At 46.2% G+C, this 18,394-nt stretch overlaps 1 protein-coding gene and 1 long non-coding RNA gene across 7 annotated transcripts in view; one reads left to right on the top strand and one right to left on the bottom strand.

Annotated features, from left to right (window-relative positions):
• Positions 1–4,543: 4,543 nt before the first annotated feature.
• SERPINB9 (serpin family B member 9) overlaps positions 4,544–18,394 on the bottom strand; it is a 61,559-nt gene continuing 47,708 nt past the window's right edge. The window contains exons 1-7 of one of the 2 annotated variants that reach the window (XM_030314955.1): positions 17,425–17,606; positions 14,580–14,757; positions 12,459–12,596; positions 11,996–12,113; positions 10,341–10,483; positions 7,271–7,426; positions 4,544–5,924 (exon numbers count right to left, since the gene is read on the bottom strand). In XM_030314955.1, coding sequence (XP_030170815.1) covers positions 5,520–5,924; positions 7,271–7,426; positions 10,341–10,483; positions 11,996–12,113; positions 12,459–12,596; positions 14,580–14,747 — 1,128 coding nt within the window. In that variant the 5' untranslated portion in view covers positions 14,748–14,757; positions 17,425–17,606 and the 3' untranslated portion in view covers positions 4,544–5,519. Of the gene's footprint in view, positions 5,925–7,270; positions 7,427–10,340; positions 10,484–11,995; positions 12,114–12,458; positions 12,597–14,579; positions 14,758–17,424; positions 17,607–18,394 lie in introns of those variants that run through there. The other variant, XM_030314956.1, reaches the window with a different exon arrangement.
• LOC116738067 overlaps positions 16,872–18,394 on the top strand; it is a 50,055-nt gene continuing 48,532 nt past the window's right edge. For all 5 annotated transcript variants that reach the window (XR_004343604.1, XR_004343605.1, XR_004343606.1 and 2 more), the window contains exon 1: positions 16,872–17,019. This is a non-coding gene — a long non-coding RNA (uncharacterized LOC116738067). The remainder of the gene's footprint in view (positions 17,020–18,394) is intronic.

The following is an 18,394-nucleotide window of genomic DNA, read 5'->3' as shown; positions in this document are numbered from 1 at the left end:
CCAGTAGAGTAGCTGTCATCACAAATGTTGCCCATACCATGTTGGACAAAAAGAATTCTAGAGGACCTCAAACTGTTGGTTAATATTCCTGTGTGTGTCCCTTCTACACATAACCCAGAGGCCGGAACTGGCCATTTGGCCCCACAAGGGAGCCAGAAGAAAACAATCCTGCCATGTGCTAGAACGGAGGAAACCCAGACACTTTTGGTAAATGATTCTAATGACAACACACAATTCCTCCTCCATCTGCAATTTGGGCAGTGGTATTTCCTTTTGCCCCCAGGAAGATCATGGCCAAAGCAGAGGAGACATTCAGGGAAGGAAAAAAACACACGGTGTGAGAGGTTTTCTTCCCATAGTTTCTTTAAAAGATGGATAGCAAAGGTGCCATTTGCTTCAGAGAGGGTACCTGTGGTGGGGGGTTCTGCAACCAGAGCACAGAGAGAAATGTGTTTTGTGTGTTCAACAGTTGGTTATCCTCAAGGGCAGGTGGCTCCTAAATAGAGTCAGCAGAGTGTTTAAAGGTGTTGGAGGGGAGGAGAAGCTTGGCTGCTGTACCGCCCAGGGAAGTGGGGGAGGAGGGGGGTCTTGAGTAGCTGCCTCTTCCCTTTTCTACTCACTCTCACTCAGAAGACTCTGCAAAGCAGGGTGATGGCCAGGGAAGGTTGGGTGGCAATGGAGCAGGCAGTTATGCCTGCCAAGGGAGGGAGCTGCCACTGGCATCACTCAGATGTCAGAGGCCATCTGACAAGAAGGAGGGAACGTCTGTCTGACCTAAATCACCGCTCCTTTTCAGCCCCTTCGTTTGCAATCATCCTTCTCCCCTGCCCTACCCAGCACTCATGACCTTCCCTTACACTGCCTCTGGTTGTCCAAAGATGGCCCCATAGGGAGCCCCAGGTCCTTCCCTGGACGTACTTCCCTGGATCTTACATTAATTCATCAATAAAGGCCCATCTCTTCCTCCTTCCATTTCTTTCCTTCACCATCTGCCCATAAAAGGTTTCATTCCCCATTTATAGTGGCCTTCACTATGCATTAAGAGAACAATCTGATTAACTTGAAAACAGTAACAGAAGCTAATATTTACTGAGCTCTTACTGCCAGTCACATATTGTCCCAAGTATATCACAACGCTAATTTGTAAAATACCCTTTGAGATAGGTATCCTTCCAGATGAGGAAATCCATCATGGAGAGCGGCAGTCACTTACTTAAGATGTTCCAAACAGTAAGTGGCACAGTAAGAGTCACACCCAGGCTGTCTGGATACAAAACTCAGGCACCTAACCACTATGCTGCCGTTGGGCTCTGCTACTATGTAAGACTGATCAAAACAGTCTCAGAGGATCTTAATTTTGGAATTTCAGGCTACTCGGGGGCAGATTTATGCTCGGCCCCCAGCCAGAGCACTCCTAGACCAGGGTCTTCTTGTGGACCCCACTGGATCCTCCTGCTATGCCAAGGCCCCTCCTCTCCTTGCCCTGGGTAAGTCCAGAACCCTGTCCCAATTCTTGTCCCTACAGGACTTGAGTCCCTCCCAGACCTTGCCAAGAGAACCAGGATGGACTTGAATGCCTGTGAGCTCTGCTTCCTCAGGCTCTGGACTGAGAGGAGCACAGAGCTCTCTCCTTGGAACCCAAACCTGGACTGGGTTGCCATATTCAGCTTACCTCTGGGAAGCCCCACTGACCAAGGAGAGGGTGCTTCCTAGGAAGTGGGGGGAGGGGGTCACAGAGCTGACCTTACAGAAGGCAGGTGCCAGGCAGTGGTGAGAGTATCCTGGGCAGTGGCCAGTCCGAATAAATGCTGGCCAAACACAACCAATGAGACCACACTGGTGCATATTTGTTAAATATTAGTCTCATCAGGCTTCTCTCCCCAAATCAGTGACTAATTCCTCACTATCTAAAATCAGTGCTCATATAAGGACATAACGTCCTGGCTCTCAGAGCCTGCCCTGCTGACCCTCCCAACTTCTACTCTGAAGTTCTCCCTGAATAGGAATCAAGAGCCCTGGCCTTCTCAAGAAAGTGGACAGTGAGGTCTTGTCCCTGCTAGTGCACCTGCAGTTACTAAACAACGCAGCCCGCTGTTTTCTATCCAAGCACACACCAGATGCTTAGATTCTGGTGTTCCTTCTTTGTCCCTTCCCAAAGCCAAAATGACTCCCCTCGGGCCCCAGGTTCTCAGGGAGACAGGAGCCAGCTGGCGGCTGAAAAGCGAAACCAGACGCCCAACTTTGCCTTTCTCCTAAAGCTTCCAGCAGCTCCTTCCGCTCCTCTTCAGTCCAGTCCCAAGGGCGGAAGAGGGGGGCGGGGGGTGGGGCTGCCGGTACGTTGAGGGGGCGGGGCGAGGGCGGGGCCGAGACAGAGACTGCCCCGACGCGGCGGGTGGGGGCTAGGAGCTGGGGGCGGGGTCGCGCTGGACACCCCAGAAAGCTCGTCCACGTCACAAAGCTGTTGTCCCCTCTCCCCCATCACAGCACCCGAGGTCCGGACCAACTTGGCCTCACTCCAGGGATTTTGCTAGACCGTATACCGCTTCATGCTATCCATCCAGGGGCTCCCAGAATGGTGGCACGGGGCCTGGGGCACCAATGAGCCATCCTTCCTTGGAGAGATCTGGTTTGGGATCCCAGCTACTCTCGCCCTCCAGCCCGCCTCGCTTAGGCAATAGAGACTCCTTTGACGTTTAAAGAAAACAAGGACAAAACACTGGCAGCACAACGTTTCCACTGTGGAACAGCTAAGCTGCTGGGATGGCGTCTGGGCAAGGCAGGGTGAGCAGTGAGCCTGTGCATCTTGGAGTAGAGGGCGTGTGTTTCACAGAGGCTCTCCCCCTCTGGCCTCTGGCTTTGGGGTCTGAAAGCTCTGGCTTCATTTCCTCTGCCAGTCTCCTACTAGCTGAATGAATTTGAACGAGTTGCCTAACTTCTCTGAACCTCAGTTTCCTTATCAATCTTCCCAGGTTGATAGGAGGATCAAGTAAAATAATGTATCGTGCAGTGCCTAGCAGTCTCTGGCACATAGGATTTAACAGATGCTATTTCCCCCTTCCCCAAAACGAGGAAGGGATTACTAGATCTTTTCTCTACCTCAGTTTTTCAATGGAGCCTGCCTCTCTTTGGAGTAGGTGGCTTAGGCTGTGCTGATGCCATCTTTGCCTGGTTGTCAAAAAGAGATCCAGAAATATAGGCTTCTGGAATGTTGGAGCTGGAAGTCTTGTCCAACTGAACTTACTTATTTAACAACCCTGGAAGGTGAGTACCCAGCTCCCACAGCAGAGAGTGGGGAGGGAAGTATTAGGAGTCAGCTTTCAGGGTTAACATCATGGGTCTGGGACTGGAAACTTCACCTTGTCCTGTCTACATTGTGCAAACAACCTTAGGTCCTGGGAAGTCAGAGAAGCAGTCCAAACCCCCGATAACAAAGAAGAAAGGCTGTTGGTCCCAGCAGTCAGCACTCCCTTTTAGAAGCTTGGCAATATTTCCAAGTGCTTTTGCCCTTCACTGTTAAGTGGCCCAGCTCTGTGAAACTTCTGCACCCTCAGGTCACAAACTGTTCTTTTTACAGGCCAGAAGCTGAGCCCAGAGTGGCCAGGAAACTCTAGTTTGGCCCATTTTGGTTTATTGGGATCAATATTTGCATTTCCTGGACATTTCTCCTGAGCAGTATCCAAATGCCTGGTATATCCAGGGGACGTGAGTAAGCTCACTTACAGAGTCTCTATCTCTATCTCTGTCCATCTCTGTCCCTCTCTGTGTCTTGCTCTCTTGATGTCTCTGTATGAGCCAAGCTCACTTAACAGACTCTGTCTCCCCCTGCTTCCCCCCTGCACAGGGGTTGGGGGAGTGGGTACTAGCACTACCACAGCTGTCTTAGGAAAATTTTCTCCCAAATACCCTTTTAGAAGCTTCTCGCTAATCCCTCTTATCTGGGAGAGGTCTAGAGATCTGGGTGATTTCCCTGGGGGAGAGACATCAGTCACACATTCCACATGAAAGAAATTTCCCCCTTTCTGCAGCTTGCCTGTACCTCCTCTTATAATTCATCACAGCTCATCACAGTGCCCTGACCAGTGAGGCTGATAAGGGTCCTTGAAATCTTAAGTGACCGTCTCTGAACTCTAGGGAGAAGAGAATGGGGAGGAACTGCTGAGTGGGCACAAGGTTTTCCTTTAGGGCGATGACAATTTTTTGGAACTAGATAAAAGTGATGATTGCACATGTTGCACTGCATTGTTCACTTTAAAATGGTTAATTTTATGATATGTGAATTTCACTTTAATAAAAAAATTTCTTTGAAAAAAAAACAATAATGTGGCACCTGGGTGGCTCAGTAGGTAAAGCAACCAACTCTTGATTTCAGCTCAGGTCATGATCTCAATGATTTGTGAGTTCAAGCCCCACATCAGGCTATGTTCTGACAGTGTGGAGCCTGCTTGAGATTCTCCCTCTCTCCCTCTCTCTCTGCCCCTTCCCCACTCTCTCTTTCTCTCTCTCTCAAAATAAACTTTAGTAAAAAAAACAAAAAAATAATATCACTGACATCTAATCACTTTTTTAAAAATTACAGAGTTCATGTGTGATCAAATTACTTCTAACTGCATTGTATGTGGCACACACACATGTAAAATACATTCCCAACCCCGGAGGAATTTAAGACCTAGCTGGAGAACAGAGATGACTAATACATCAAACAACTTCCATAAGAGCAATGCCCTTCCTCTGTGTGCAATTGAGAGTTAGAAGACGCACCTCTGCTAATGCAGAAAAGGAAAAATTTCTTGGAGATGACATTGGAAATGAGCTTTAAGAGTTGAATGAAATTTTTACTGTTAGAGTTGGAGGTGGAGAAATATAATTAACAGGAAGAATGTCTGATCCCTACAAGAGGGATACATTTAAGGACATTACCTAGTCCAATCTGGCTGTCATAAAAGCTACATCATTCCAGCATGAGCATTAAAGACCAGATGTCAAAAGACCATGACTCTGCCCCTTTGTCTCCAATGCCTGATGCCCTGTTTTCCACATACTTGGTGATGCATGAATGTCAAAGATAAAATAAAAATATGCATTAAAGAAACTCTAAGAAGCACATGTACCAGGAAAACTATAAAACAGTTGTCTTAGCTAGAAGCATGGACTACTACTGAAATAGGCTAAGACAAGTATGCAACAAGTTTTGAGGTACAAGGCAGAACATGGTGTAACTAAAATGAGTTACATGTGGAATGAGTGGGGAAGAAGTCTGGAGCCATCTAGGAAAATTTTGTATGCCATCCTATGGGATTTGGACTACATTTTAAATACAACAGGGAATCATTAAGTTCTATTGTCCCATGATCTCGACTAAGTAGGGCAAATGAGTGGTCAGTATGGAGAGAGCTGAGTGTGGACAAGCATGAGATTCAGATGGATGAGGAATCTGCCCTCATCACCTAGGCACTTGGCTTTAAAGACCCATGTTCACAGGGCTGTGGTGCAAGACAGGAGGACACAGGAAACGCTCACCCTTAGGGAGCAGAAAACCTGCCACAGAACAGAATGCTGTTGGCTGCATTGTGCCTAATGAAGAAAAGGAAGGGATGGTCAGCACAGAACCTTGGTCCAGATACCATGCAACACTCCACGACCACTACGGCTGAGGCAGCCGCGGCCTCTGTGCCTTCCTCATTCACCTCCACGACACTCTTGTGCACAAACTTGGACAGACACAGATCTCTCTCAGCTGACATTGCTGAAAAGTCAGCCTTGTCCCCCTGGAAGGCATCAACCATTCCCAAACGCTGAAGCACAGATTCCATGTCATAATCCTCTTCCAGTTTAAATCTCGGAAGGAAAACTTCCACTTCGGTACTCTTCATACAGTCTGGCTTGGTCCAGGCTCTAAATTTCTCATAAGTGAGATGTTTTTCCACCTGAAAGACCAGAATCCGATTTTGAAATTCATACTTTAGTACATATTTACATACACACCCACATACTCTTCCTCCTCGCATAGATGGGTATTGATTGTCACGCAAGACCAGCAGGCACCGTTATCTGCCAGGAAATCTGTGAGATCTCATACTTGTGCTATTAAATACATGGGTGGCTTCCTTGCCAAGCAGGGAAGACTTCAAACAGCCCAGAGGCACAAAGACAGTGGCTGTTCCTCTTGTTGCCCAACAACATCTAGGAGACATCTTTTATCCTGACAATCATCAGTGCCCAGCTGACTGTGATTTTCTTTTTTTTTTTTTTTTTTTTTTTATAAACTGTGCTTATTTTTTGAAGATGAGGCATTGCTGGTAAGAAAAATGATTGGGAGGGGCCCCTGGATGGCTCAGTCGGTTAAGCATCCAACTCTTGGTTTCAGCTCAGGTCAAGATCTCATGGTTTGTGAGATTGAGCCCTGCCTTGGGCTCCATGTGCTGACAGAATGGAGCCTGCTTGGGATTCTCTCTCTCTCCCTCTCTCTGCCCCTTCCCAGCTCGTGTGCGCGTGCACACACTCTCTCTTTCTCAAAATAAACAAAATTAAAAAAAAAAAAACCTTAAAAAAAAAAGAAAAATGGGAAAAGGCTCCTGGTGGAGTCCACCCAGAAGAACAATTTGCCAGAGGCGCAATCCTGCAATCCTGCACACATTCTGAAGAAGAGACACGGTGGGGGGGGGGGGGGGACGGGGATGGACAGAGACACAGCCAATGGCTGCAGCTCTGCTCACACAGGCCCCTTAGGTCATGGGAGCACCATGTGCCACTTAGTGCCTGTCCCTAGGAGCTCCTGGGCTGTGGCTGACTCTCATACTAGGTAGGGATCCATGCTGAAAGGAAGCAGAGTGAGTAGGGAGTGGCATTTCCAGCTGTTTCTGGCTCTGCCCTCCTGAGTTTCAGGTTCTTAGTATTTAAAATATAATGCTAACAACAATGATTATGATAATAATAATGAATCACATTTATTCAGGGCTGATGATGCACCAGACAATGTGCTAAGCTTGTTCCCTGAACTATGCCCATTTTATCCTAATAATAACTCTATCAGGAGATATTATCACCATCCCCATCTTAGAAAACAGAGTAATTTGGCAAGGTCACATAGGTAATAACGGGAGAAGTACGTCCTGAATAACAGTTTGGTTCCAAAGCCCGAGTACCTGAATACTGTGCTCTGCTGCCTGGTTGCCCATATCATCAACTTAAAAGGTAACACAAATGTTGGAAATGGTGCTTGAGTTCTATCCTATCAGGAAGGATGTGAAGTTTGTCACTGGATTCATCTCACCGAACTTAGATCCACGTTGTCATCCGGGAGCAGAATGAGCATGCTCAGCTCCTCACCCACATAGGGCACCTCCAGGACCTGGGCCTGCACCTCTTCAATATAGGCAAGCTTAAATGTAGCTTCCTGAAACATCATCTGCACTGGCCTCTGCTCCTTCTGATGGGAATAAACAGAGGAGCATGGAATTAAAAACAGATTATTGAAAGAGGCGATAAAAGTTTCCAAAAGACGTAGAGTTGACTCCAGGAGTGTTTTCAGCACCCGTGATGGGAACGATATTCATATACTAATTCCGACTCTTTCCTGTCACCATTACAAGGCATCTCTTGTAAACAGGTATCCTAAGAAAGATGTTCTACTCAGCAAAATAAATGTGATACTCTGCATTTTCCGGAAGAGGAAATCAGATTGTCCTCATTTATTATTTTTTTTAATTTTTTATTTTTTTAAAATTTTTTTTTTTCCAACGTTTATTTATTTTTGGGACAGAGAGAGACAGAGCATAAACGGGGGAGGGGCAGAGAGAGAGGGAAACACAGAATCGGAAACAGGCTCCAGGCTCTGAGCCATCAGCCCAGAGCCCGACGCGGGGCTCGAACTCACGGACCGCGAGATCGTGACCTGGCTGAAGTCTGACGCTTAACCGACTGCGCCACCCAGGCGCCCCCAGATTGTCCTCATTTAAACTATATCTAAGGAGGGGTGTCTGGGTGGCTCAGTCAGTTAAGCATCTGACTCTTGATTTCAGCTCAGGTCATGATCTCACGGTTAGTGAATTCGAGACCTGTGCCTGGCTCTGCACTGACAGTATGGAGCCTACTTGGGATTCTCTCTCTCCCTCTTTTTCTGCCCCAACCCTGCTCGCACTGTGTGCACTGTGTGCACTCACTCTCTCTCAAAATAAATAAACTTTAAAAATATATGTATACAGGGGCGCCTGGGTGGCGCAGTCGGTTAAGCGTCCGACTTCAGCCAGGTCACGATCTCGCGGTCCGTGAGTTCGAGCCCCGCGTCGGGCTCTGGGCTGATGGCTCGGAGCCTGGAGCCTGTTTCCGATTCTGTGTCTCCCTCTCTCTCTCTGCCCCTCCCCCGTTCATGCTCTGTCTCTCTCTGTCCCAAAAACAAATAAACGTTGAAAAAAAAATAAATAAATAAAAATATATGTATACAAAAATAAAATATATCTAAGGAAATGATACAGTCACATAAAATTAAATAGAAAATTATTTCATTTTAACTAGAGAAAGGTTTTGTGATAAGGTGGGAAGAAATTTAAGAGTTTCACAGGAATGTGACAGGTAGTGTATGGACACACCCTCTCAGAAAGCAATCTTGCCCGAAAGTAGAAAGAACTAATATCTCTTCATGTATTTAAATCCAGTTGTTCTGATTCTGATACTCTAATCCAAGGAAATAACTTTTTAAAAATGTAGAAGCGGTGGGGCACCTAGGTGGCTCAGTCAGTTAAGTGTCAGGTTCTTGATTTTGGCTCACGTCAGGATCTCATGGTCACAGGATCGAGCCCCACGTCAGGCTTGGCACTGAGCGTGGATGGAACTGCTTAAGATTTTCTCTTGCCCTCTGCCCCTCCCCCACTCTCTCTCTCAAATAAAATACAGAAGAGGTATATGCATGCAGAAGTTAGAGTATTATACTTATTTTTCTTTTTTTATACTTATTTTTCAAATTGATACAGATCAGCTATTATACAAATTAGAAAAGTTTCTAAATCAATGCTAGAAAAGTTCTCCCCCTCCCACCTTTGTACCTCAAGAACTGATGATGTAAAGTACACCTTAAGCCCCCCAAAACACCTATACAGTGTGTTTCCAGATTACATTAAAATGGTACTTTTGCGGGGGGGTGGGTGGTTTGCTGGGGATTTGGCAAGCTATTTTAATACCTGGCTGAAGTTACACCTCAATATCAAGACTAAGATTTTTGTCAGTTTTAATATTAGAAACTTATAAATACTAAATTAATAATGATTAATTAATATTAATTCAAGTCAATACTCATTTTAATTTTTAAATATCTGATTAAAGAAATATTCACTCCCAGGGTTGATGGGGGGTGGGAGGGAGGGGAGGGTGGGTGATGGGTATTGAGGAGGGCACCTTTTGGGATGAGCACTGGGTGTTGTATGGAAACCAATTTGGCAATAAATTTCATATATTGAAAAAAAAAATAAATCATTAAGCACTTTCTCTCTTTAAAAAAAAAAATATTCACCTTCTCTACCCACTCCCCCAACACACACACATATCACACTTTCTTTCCTTAACACTTGTTTTTTGCTTTCTGTTTAGCAACTTGGGAATAGAAGAAAGTCTTCTTTTTTTTTTTTTTTTTTAATTTTTTTTTTCAACGGTTTTTATTTATTTTTGGGACAGAGAGAGACAGAGCATGAACGGGGGAGGGGCCGAGAGAGAGAGAGAGACACAGAATCGGAAACAGGCCCCAGGCTCTGAGCCATCAGCCCAGAGCCTGACGCGGGGCTCGAACCCACGGACCGCGAGATCGTGACCTGGCTGAAGTCGGACGCTTAACCGACTGCGCCACCCAGGCGCCCCTAGAAGAAAGTCTTCTATGAGAGTTTCCAGAACTAGGTGGCAGCAATGAAGATAGGAGAGATTATCAGAGGCAGAAGGAGCAGTAATAAAATGCAAAAAATTATAGACAGCAAATAATTTTTATTCCTCTGTTCTTTTCTACTGAGTTTAAAATTCCATTTATAAATATGTTGTTTCAAATTTTTTTTAATTTATGTTTATTCTTTTTTTGAGAGAAAGAGAAACAGAGCAGAGTGGAGGAGGGGAAGAGAGAGAGGGAGGCACAGAATCTGAAGCAGGCTCCAGGCACTGAACTATCAGCCCAGAGCCTATCGCAAGGCTTGAAACCATGAATCGTGAGATCATGACCTGAGCTGGAGTCAGATGCTTAACTGACTTAGCCACCTAGGTGCCCTTCAAAATTACTTTTAACCAATCATTTATGCTTTTACAAACTTAGTTTTTTCCATTCAATTTCTTCTTGAAACACTAGCAGGATTTCTGAAAGCTTCTCTCACCTGGTTTATTTTAAAAGGCATTTCACTTGTGTACATTTTGTTGAACTGTTCATTCCACCTTCCTTTGAAGTAGATGGCATTGACAAGAACCAGCCTGGTCTGTGCATCAATCGAGCTATCCGGCAACAGGTCTTGAATTTTACCTTCCAGGAAAAGTAGAGAACACATTCAGGTGATTTTTACAGAACATGGGATGAATAAATCATGATAAGGTTTATTGTCAGATCCTTGGTTACTAGTCAAGAACCAAACATTCTTTCACTTTTCATATTTGCTCAGTTTGGATTGTTATGTACAGAAATCAAACACAACACATACAAGTGGTGTTCATGGTCAGGTCACTAAGGCCTTTCCAGAAAGTTGAAGACGGCAAATGATTTCTAAATCACTCAAAGAAAAACACTACACGCAGTCAGACAACGAGGCAAGCAGGTCTGGAGGGACCTGGGTTATCTCAAGAGGTGAAATGGGATTGTTTGGTTTAGTGCAGCAAAGTTGTAACCAGTGCTAACATTCCACAACTACATCCACATGTCAGAGGCAGCCAGAATGAACGGCTCAATGGGGAAAGAGCTGATAATGGGCAGTCTGGGTGCACCAAAGAGCTCCTGGAAGCAAGTAGAAGAGATTTTACTATTTTGATCCTCTAAACAAAACAGCAGACATTCCTGGAAAAGGTAAGGTGGGCAAGTGAAAGATACTCCCTTCTTCCCCTGGATATCAAACTGCCTTTCTGATGAACTAAGAGCATCCCTGTTAATTCGCTGCCTCCAGATAGCATAAGTGGCAAATATTCCAAGAAATGGTGGCAATAACTGCTAACTCTTTAAAGAAAGACAATGTCTGTTCTCGATTGTCTGATTTATTGACAGAAATAGGACTGCTCCTAGTGGTACTAAGTAGAAATGGTACAGAGGGTCCTGAATGGTTCAAACATCATACATCATTGATCATGGCAGCCAAGATCAGAACGTGGCACTCCATAAAACAAAAGAATAAGGCTCAATGCCAAACAAAGGATGATTTCGGTCTGCAGGATTGATCAGCCCTGAGAGACAGTCTGCAGTTGACCTATCAAATCTAAGCTTACCAAATCTAATTAAGGGAGTGGAAGTGGAAAACATGAAAGAAGCAGAATAAGTAAGCTTAATGTGTAGGATAAAGCTGGTGGTAGGTCCACATAGAATTTAGAAAGAGGAAGCCCAAGTGTATGACTCAGGGGAGATCTGACCAGTAGTCTCCTTCCTATGGAGGTGATGAACCCACCCAACATGTGAACATCACAGGCCACATGAAAGTACGCTTCAGTGTAAGTTACTAAACTGGAAATCTGGTCTATGAATTTCTTTTGACATTTGTATCAGTCATTCTGGTCCCCGGAGAATGGAAAAAATTAAGTCTCCGTTGTTGAAAACCTGAGCTTCTGATCAGAACCACTGTGAGTCCATTAAGGTCCAAATATGCCATGAGGCCCAGCCTGTCAGCATGACTCTGACCATCTGAAACACTAGTAAAATCAGAACAGCAGGAAAAGCAAGGGGAGGAAGAGGGAAGGGAGGAAAAGGAGGGGAAGTAGGGGAAGGTAGAGGGAGCAGGAAACAGAGAAGGGGGAGAAGGCAAAAAAAAAACCAAAACCAGTAACATGTAATTCTGACCTTCAGTCTTTTTTGAGACCCAAGTGTTGATGTGTTTCCTGGACTGCTCTGCAGCTTTGGCAAAGGAAAGCTGCTCGAGTTCAGCATGGTAGAACTGAAGACAGGATTCCTTAAAGGTCTTTGGAGAGAAAAGTGTTCAATGTGGCTATATTCCTAAATAAAGTTTAGTTTCCAAAAATTTGAATATTATATACTTTTTATTAAAATAAGTATACATCTCTTAAAAGTGATATCTTAGCCTAATAGGTACTAAAATATCAGAGTTTATAAATAAGTCCTAAGCCATAACCAACCAGAAATGGAAAAATGAATTTTATAAGTAGTCAAATTTTAAATAATTCAAGGCACAGTCGTAGAATTATGAGTTTTAAAAGTGTCCACCATTAATTTTGGTTCTCCAGGATCTTTCTTTCAGACTCTATATTTTAAATACAACTTTTATTGTTCTGCTGACTCAACTCACTGAGAGGAATTCACACGTCTTTTCTCCAAAGAGCCTGTTGGCTGTTCTGAGCAAGTACTGGGTGCCAGGTTTGTTCACTTCAGTAAGAAGTAACTGGAAACTCTGATGAATATCTTTCTCTGTGTTTAAAGAAAGCACCTGTTGAGAAAAATAATTTTAAAAATTATCAAAATGGGGTGCCTGGGTGGCTCAGTCGGTTAAATGTCTGACTTCGGTTCAGGTCATGACCCCACAGTTCATGAGTTCAAGCCCCACATTGGGTGCCACACTCACAGCATGGAGCTTTCTTGGGATTCTCTCTCTCTTTTCCCCTCTCCCTCTGCTCTCCCCAACTCACACTTTCTCTCTCTCTCAAAATAAATAAACTTTAAAACAAAAATCAAGATTGTTCTTTGATCTCAAAAACTCTTTATAGAGTTTTATAGAGAAAATTCTTTCTCAAATACTCTACAAAATTTTCCTTTAAAAGAACACTGTTCTCATTTAAATTGCAGATTTAATACATACTAGAGCAATACTATGTGGAGGTGGGGAGAAGATACAGAGAGAAAGAGAGAGAGAGAGAGAGGACAGAAAACAGAGGAGTAAGAGTTGGCTTTTCTGCCTAAATAGATCTGTCTTGTTTAAAAGTAAGTAATAGGGGGGCACCTGGATGGCTCAGCCGGTTAAGCATCCAACTTCAGCTCAGGTCATGATCTCACAGTCTGTGAGTTTGAGCCCCGCGTCGGGCTCTGTGCTGACAGCTCAGAGCCTGGAGCCTGCTTTGGATTCTGTGCCTCCCTCTCTCTCTCTCTGCCCTTCCCCTGCTCATGCTCTGTCTCTCTCTGTCTCACAAATAAATAAAAACATTAAAAAAATAAGTAATAGGAAGAATGACAAGGAGAAGAAGGATTCAGAAAAGGGGCTATTATAAAATCTTGCATCCCAAGAAAAACATAAGTATGAAATATGCCTAATAGAGGAAAATTTGCTTCTAAGATTTAAAAAAAACAACACAGTTAAAAGCATGATAAGTTCAAGAAGAAATGGGCATAAATACAATCAGTGGGCAAGGCAATCTTTGTCAGTTTATACAGAATCCAAACACTAGTTCTTTAAAAGAACTTCCCTTAATGCTGTAAGTAGCAATGCATATTCAGTATATTGAGTGCCATTACTGTCTAGTTGAGCACAGAAGGATAAGGAACTTTTGATGTCTCTGAATACAAGGTAACTGAACAATCTTGAGGCTCTCAAAAAAACCCAAAAGAACAAAAAAACAAAAAAAAACAAAAAAAACCTCCCAGAAGGATTCATCAGCTAGCTTAAAACACAGAAAAGTTCGGTAAGCCCAAAGAAGCCCCTCTCTACACATAAACCTTCACTTCTCAGGTCACAAGCTGAAAAATGATTCAGATAAGCAATTACCCCAGAAAGGGTTGTCAAGAGAAAAGAAAGTGGTATTGAAACAAAGAGCCACACCAACCCTCCTGTAGTGAAGGTGTGCGCAGGGAGCATGAGATAAGCTTGTAGGTTTTATCTTAGGCACATGTCCTCTGCCTGCTCTATAAAACCCCCTCAGGACAGAGATTGATTCTTAATCATTTTCAGATGTTTGCTGAATGTTTGTTAAACTAGTCCACACACAGTCTGTATATGTAATAAAGACATGCCTTTTCATCCACATTTGCCTATTTTTGTCCATCCCCTTACCAGGAAGGCATGTTGGTGTATTAATCACTTGAAAGAGATATTAACCTACCCTTTGTTACCAAAGAATAATTACAGTTATGAAGTCTTTACTTCAAAAATGAGAGACCTTAACTGCTTAGATTTCAAATAACTTCAGTATCATTTTCTAAACAAAGATAAGATGCTAGGACAAGATTTTAATAGTCTTAACCAAATTATTAGAGGACTTTTCCCAAAAAAAGTCTCAGCAAAAGAGACTCCCAGCCCTGCCCTTTGCGTCTTGTTCCCCAGGCAGCCCCACCTGCCTGATATAAGCATGTACGTGTGTATGCACGAGGACCCCTCCCCATCCTGCTTCGTGGCAATTCTGGAGTATGAGGTATGAAGCTGAGTGATGGAACATCACAACTGAAAGGGCAATCCCTTCTCCTGAGTGACAGATAGGTTTACCTGGGCCATCTGGGCAGCAGTGTTTCCTTTTGCCCCCAGGAAGACCATGGCCAGGGCAGAAGAGATGCTCACAGGAGAATAAAACACGTTGCGTGAAGGGCTGTCCTGACACAGCATCTTTAAAAGGTGAAAGGCAAAGGTGCCATTTGCTTCAGAAAGGGCATCCATGATACAGGCTCTGGAACCAGAGAATAAAGAGAAAGGCTGCCTTAATACACCTCTGAAGGCTATTGATCAAATATCTGGCAATCTTGGAATTGTACTTGTTTTAAAATAATAAAGCTCATAAACATTTTAAGTTGGAGGAAAACCCATTTATTGTTGCTCCCCATCTGAAAAGTGAGTCCCCATTTTAAGGTAAATAGAGAAGTATGGTACTGGCAGAGATCAAACCAGCTTGAGAGCCTCAGGAATTAACAGCACTAATTCACTGGCACAAACACACAGCACTCAGTCTCCCAGGAGCAGTGAAGTCCAATCCTTTCCCATAAGGACCAGCTCTTCCCACCTGACGAGAAGGACATCAGGGAGAAGGAGGATGGTGTCAGGGAAGCAGGGGAGGGGGAGGAGGGGGAAACTCCTACTGAAAAAAATTCTAGTTTCTCTAGCCTGTTCTCTAGCCTGGTCTCCATAATACTGTTTCTCCTTCTTCTGCTTGTTTTTGTTTTTTTTTTTTTTAATGTTTATTCATTTTTGAGAGAGAGTGCATGAGCAGGGGAGGGGCAGAGAGAGACAAAGACAGAGGATCTGAAGCAGGCTCCGTGTGCTGTCAGCAACCAGCTGGATGCAGGGGCTTGAACTTAAAAACCCTGAGATCATGACCTGAGCCAAAGCTGGAGGCTCACATGACTGAGTCACCCAGGTGCCCCAATACTGTTTCTTCTTTCATACATTTATGAAGAGCACTTTTGAGAGTTTCAGCTATGCAAAAGGCCACAGTCTCCCTATCTGTCAGCTGATACTTGAGAAATGTTTGAGATTCTGGTAAGAGATGACAGACAGGCTGCAGGTGGGTTTAAATTGACTGTGAGGCAAGGCCTTTTATCTACAGTGACTGGTCATCAACCAGCTAGGGAGAGCCAGTGTGCTCTCCAGCTGAGCAGCCCTACCCCCCTAGATGGCCAATTAACTCCCGATAGCCCATAACCCAACTCAGAGTGCCCAATGATCCCTAGCCTCTAGACATCACGTGACCTTCAAACACTGGAAAAGAGGCTGAGAAAACTTTGCTTTTGTTTTGTTTTATAATATTTTGCTAACTTAGCAAGATTTGAGAGTTTTACTCCCAAGATTTGGGAGTTTTACTCGATAGAGCAAAAGCCACTAATGGAGACTGTGCACCAGAGGACGAAGACCAGCCCCTGCGGAACACCAGACTAGAGAGGCAAGGAGGAACGGAGAAGGGTACAAGAAAGAGCAAAACTACCAAGAACAGGGAGGCCAGGATCTATGAAGCCACGGAGGTCAGAAGTGTAAATGTTAGTGGGCAGGTTTGCTGACCACACAGCTGAACCTGAACACATGGCCGCCACCATCCCCCAGCCCACCAGGCAATTAGGTAAGGGTGGAAATGAGACCCTCACTCACCCAACTGCCATCTCCCTGACTCCTTCCTGCGGCTCCTCATCCCCTCACACCCATCACCAAGTCCTGCCTTCTGCTGCCCAAATGGCTCCGGAACCCGTATACTTGTGAGCCTGCACCTAGTCTAGACCACCTGCTCCCTCTCCCTGCTGCCTCCTCGGAACAGAACGATCCCCCCCCCCCCACCCAGTTCACTCCATTTGGACAGCCCTCCTCCTAAATTTCCCATGGCTCAGGGTGCCTGGGTGGCTCAGTGGATTGGCTTCAGCTCAGGTTATGATCTCACGGTGAGATCCAGCCCCACTCCAGCTCTGCGCTGACAGCAGGAGCCTGCTTGGGATTCTCTGTCTCTCTATCTGCCTTCCTCCCCTGCTCGCTCTTTCTCTCTCTCAAAATAAAGAAATAAACTTAAAAAAAAAAAATTCCCCTGGCCCTTAGGATAAGCTCAAAGCTCACTTCATTTAAAGGGCTTATCCTCCACCTGACCCCCTCGCCTTGCTCCAGCATCAGCCTCTAGCCATCCTGACCGTCTTTCACTCCCTCCAAGGCACCCCTGGGCCAAGGAAAACACCGTTTATCCACCACCCCGACACCTGCACTGGCTAATGGCACTCAGCTTCCCTCTCCACCCAAACACCCCGGTCTCAGAAGGCTTCCCTTCACGAGCTCCACCCACCCTGGCGGCTGGCTCACTCTTCTCTGCAACTCCGTCTCTCATTGCTTGTGGTCCCACTAGGCTGCAAGCTCCCGCGGCAGGGGCGGTGTGGCACCGCGGGTCCTGCGGGCCTGGAAGAGCGCTCAGGGAAAAGGAAGGGCTCCAGAAGTTTGTGTGGAATGACTGGAAGAATTAGGATGGGTAAGTAGTGCTCGGATTTACAGCTGCAGAATGGTGATTTCAGCAGGAAAGAGGAGAGGCAGGGAGAGGTCAGTGCGCGGATCCCTAGGAGAGAGATGGGGTGAAGAAGTAGGGCGGCGGGGTGGGGGGGTGGAGGGAGGCGGCTGGAGAGGAAGAGACCTGGGAAGCGCAGAGACAAGACAGTGGAGGAGGGAATCAGGTGGCCTGGGCTCTGGGACCGGCCGCAGCTGCACCACTGTGCGGCTGCGATCCAAAGAGGCTCTGTTTCTGTGAACAGGGCGAGGCACCACCTGATCCGGTTCGCTTCTACAGAGATGGCCCTCGCGTCCAGTGTCTGAGCGCTAGCGCTGGGGGCTCACGTCCTCCGCCGTCCCCGCCCTGCCCCGGGGCGCCCCCACTTGCCACCTTCGGCACCGCCGCGCTCCTCCCGTGGCTGTCGTCCGGGCCTATGCCGACCTCTCCGGGAAGAGCCGCTCCCCGGGTCCAGCTTGCGTCGGGAGGAAGCGGCCGCAGAATTTTATGCTCGCCCCGGCGACCTCCACGCTTCCTGCCCTCCGCTGGGGGCGGTGCGTGAGCTGCGCCCCCGCGTAACCGCCGGCTGGGCGCGGCCAGGGTCTAGTCCCATGCCGGCTTTGCGGCCGCCCCCCACCCCCACCCTCCGCGGCCCCGCCTCGCGTGTGAGGCCCTGCGGGGGTCACTGGAAGGGCTGACTGCCTCCCAAACCGATTGTGAAAGGAAAAGCACTTTCAAACGGATAGGTGAGTCAGGCTGGTACCGCCGCGCTGGCTCCCAAGTGGAGAACACCCCGGGGACGCGAGCGAGAGGCGACAGAACTTAGCCTGGGCTTGTCTACTTCCAGAAGCAAAGGTGGAGGGACAGGCCTGTGGGTCTTATTCCACACCGCTCATCCTACACAGATGAAAGAGTCAGCTAGAATAAAGTATCTGCTCAAGATCCCACACTAATTAGCTGTTCTGAACCCAGACACAGAAGCCAGGCGGACTACCTTCTAGGACCTGAGCCCTTTTCCCCTGCTGGTGTTTGGGCTCTGGTGCTGCTGTGTATGCAATCGCTACCATTTATCTCCAAAGTGATGGGAACAGACAGACTGAGCCGACTGCCTCAGCACATGGGGGTGCTGACGCAGGGCGGGCTTGCGGATGGTTGATTCGGTTGTTGGAAAGGTCATCAGATACCCACACTCTTCCCGTCCCTCGTGGCCAGTGACCAGAGACCCCAGCAACTAGAAGCCTTTCTTGTCGATGTGATGATGTCCAGAGGAAGAGAACAGATTAAATGACTTTCTGAAGCAGATTTCTCTTCCTATTTCAAATTCAAACCTGAATTAGTGCATTCTCCTAAGGGTCTGAATTAG

Source organism: Lynx canadensis, chromosome B2 (genome assembly GCF_007474595.2).
Source record: "Lynx canadensis isolate LIC74 chromosome B2, mLynCan4.pri.v2, whole genome shotgun sequence".
Lineage (NCBI taxonomy): Eukaryota > Metazoa > Chordata > Mammalia > Carnivora > Felidae > Lynx > Lynx canadensis.
The sequence above is the reverse complement of the archived record's forward strand: the minus strand, read 5'-3'. Positions and strand labels throughout refer to the sequence as shown.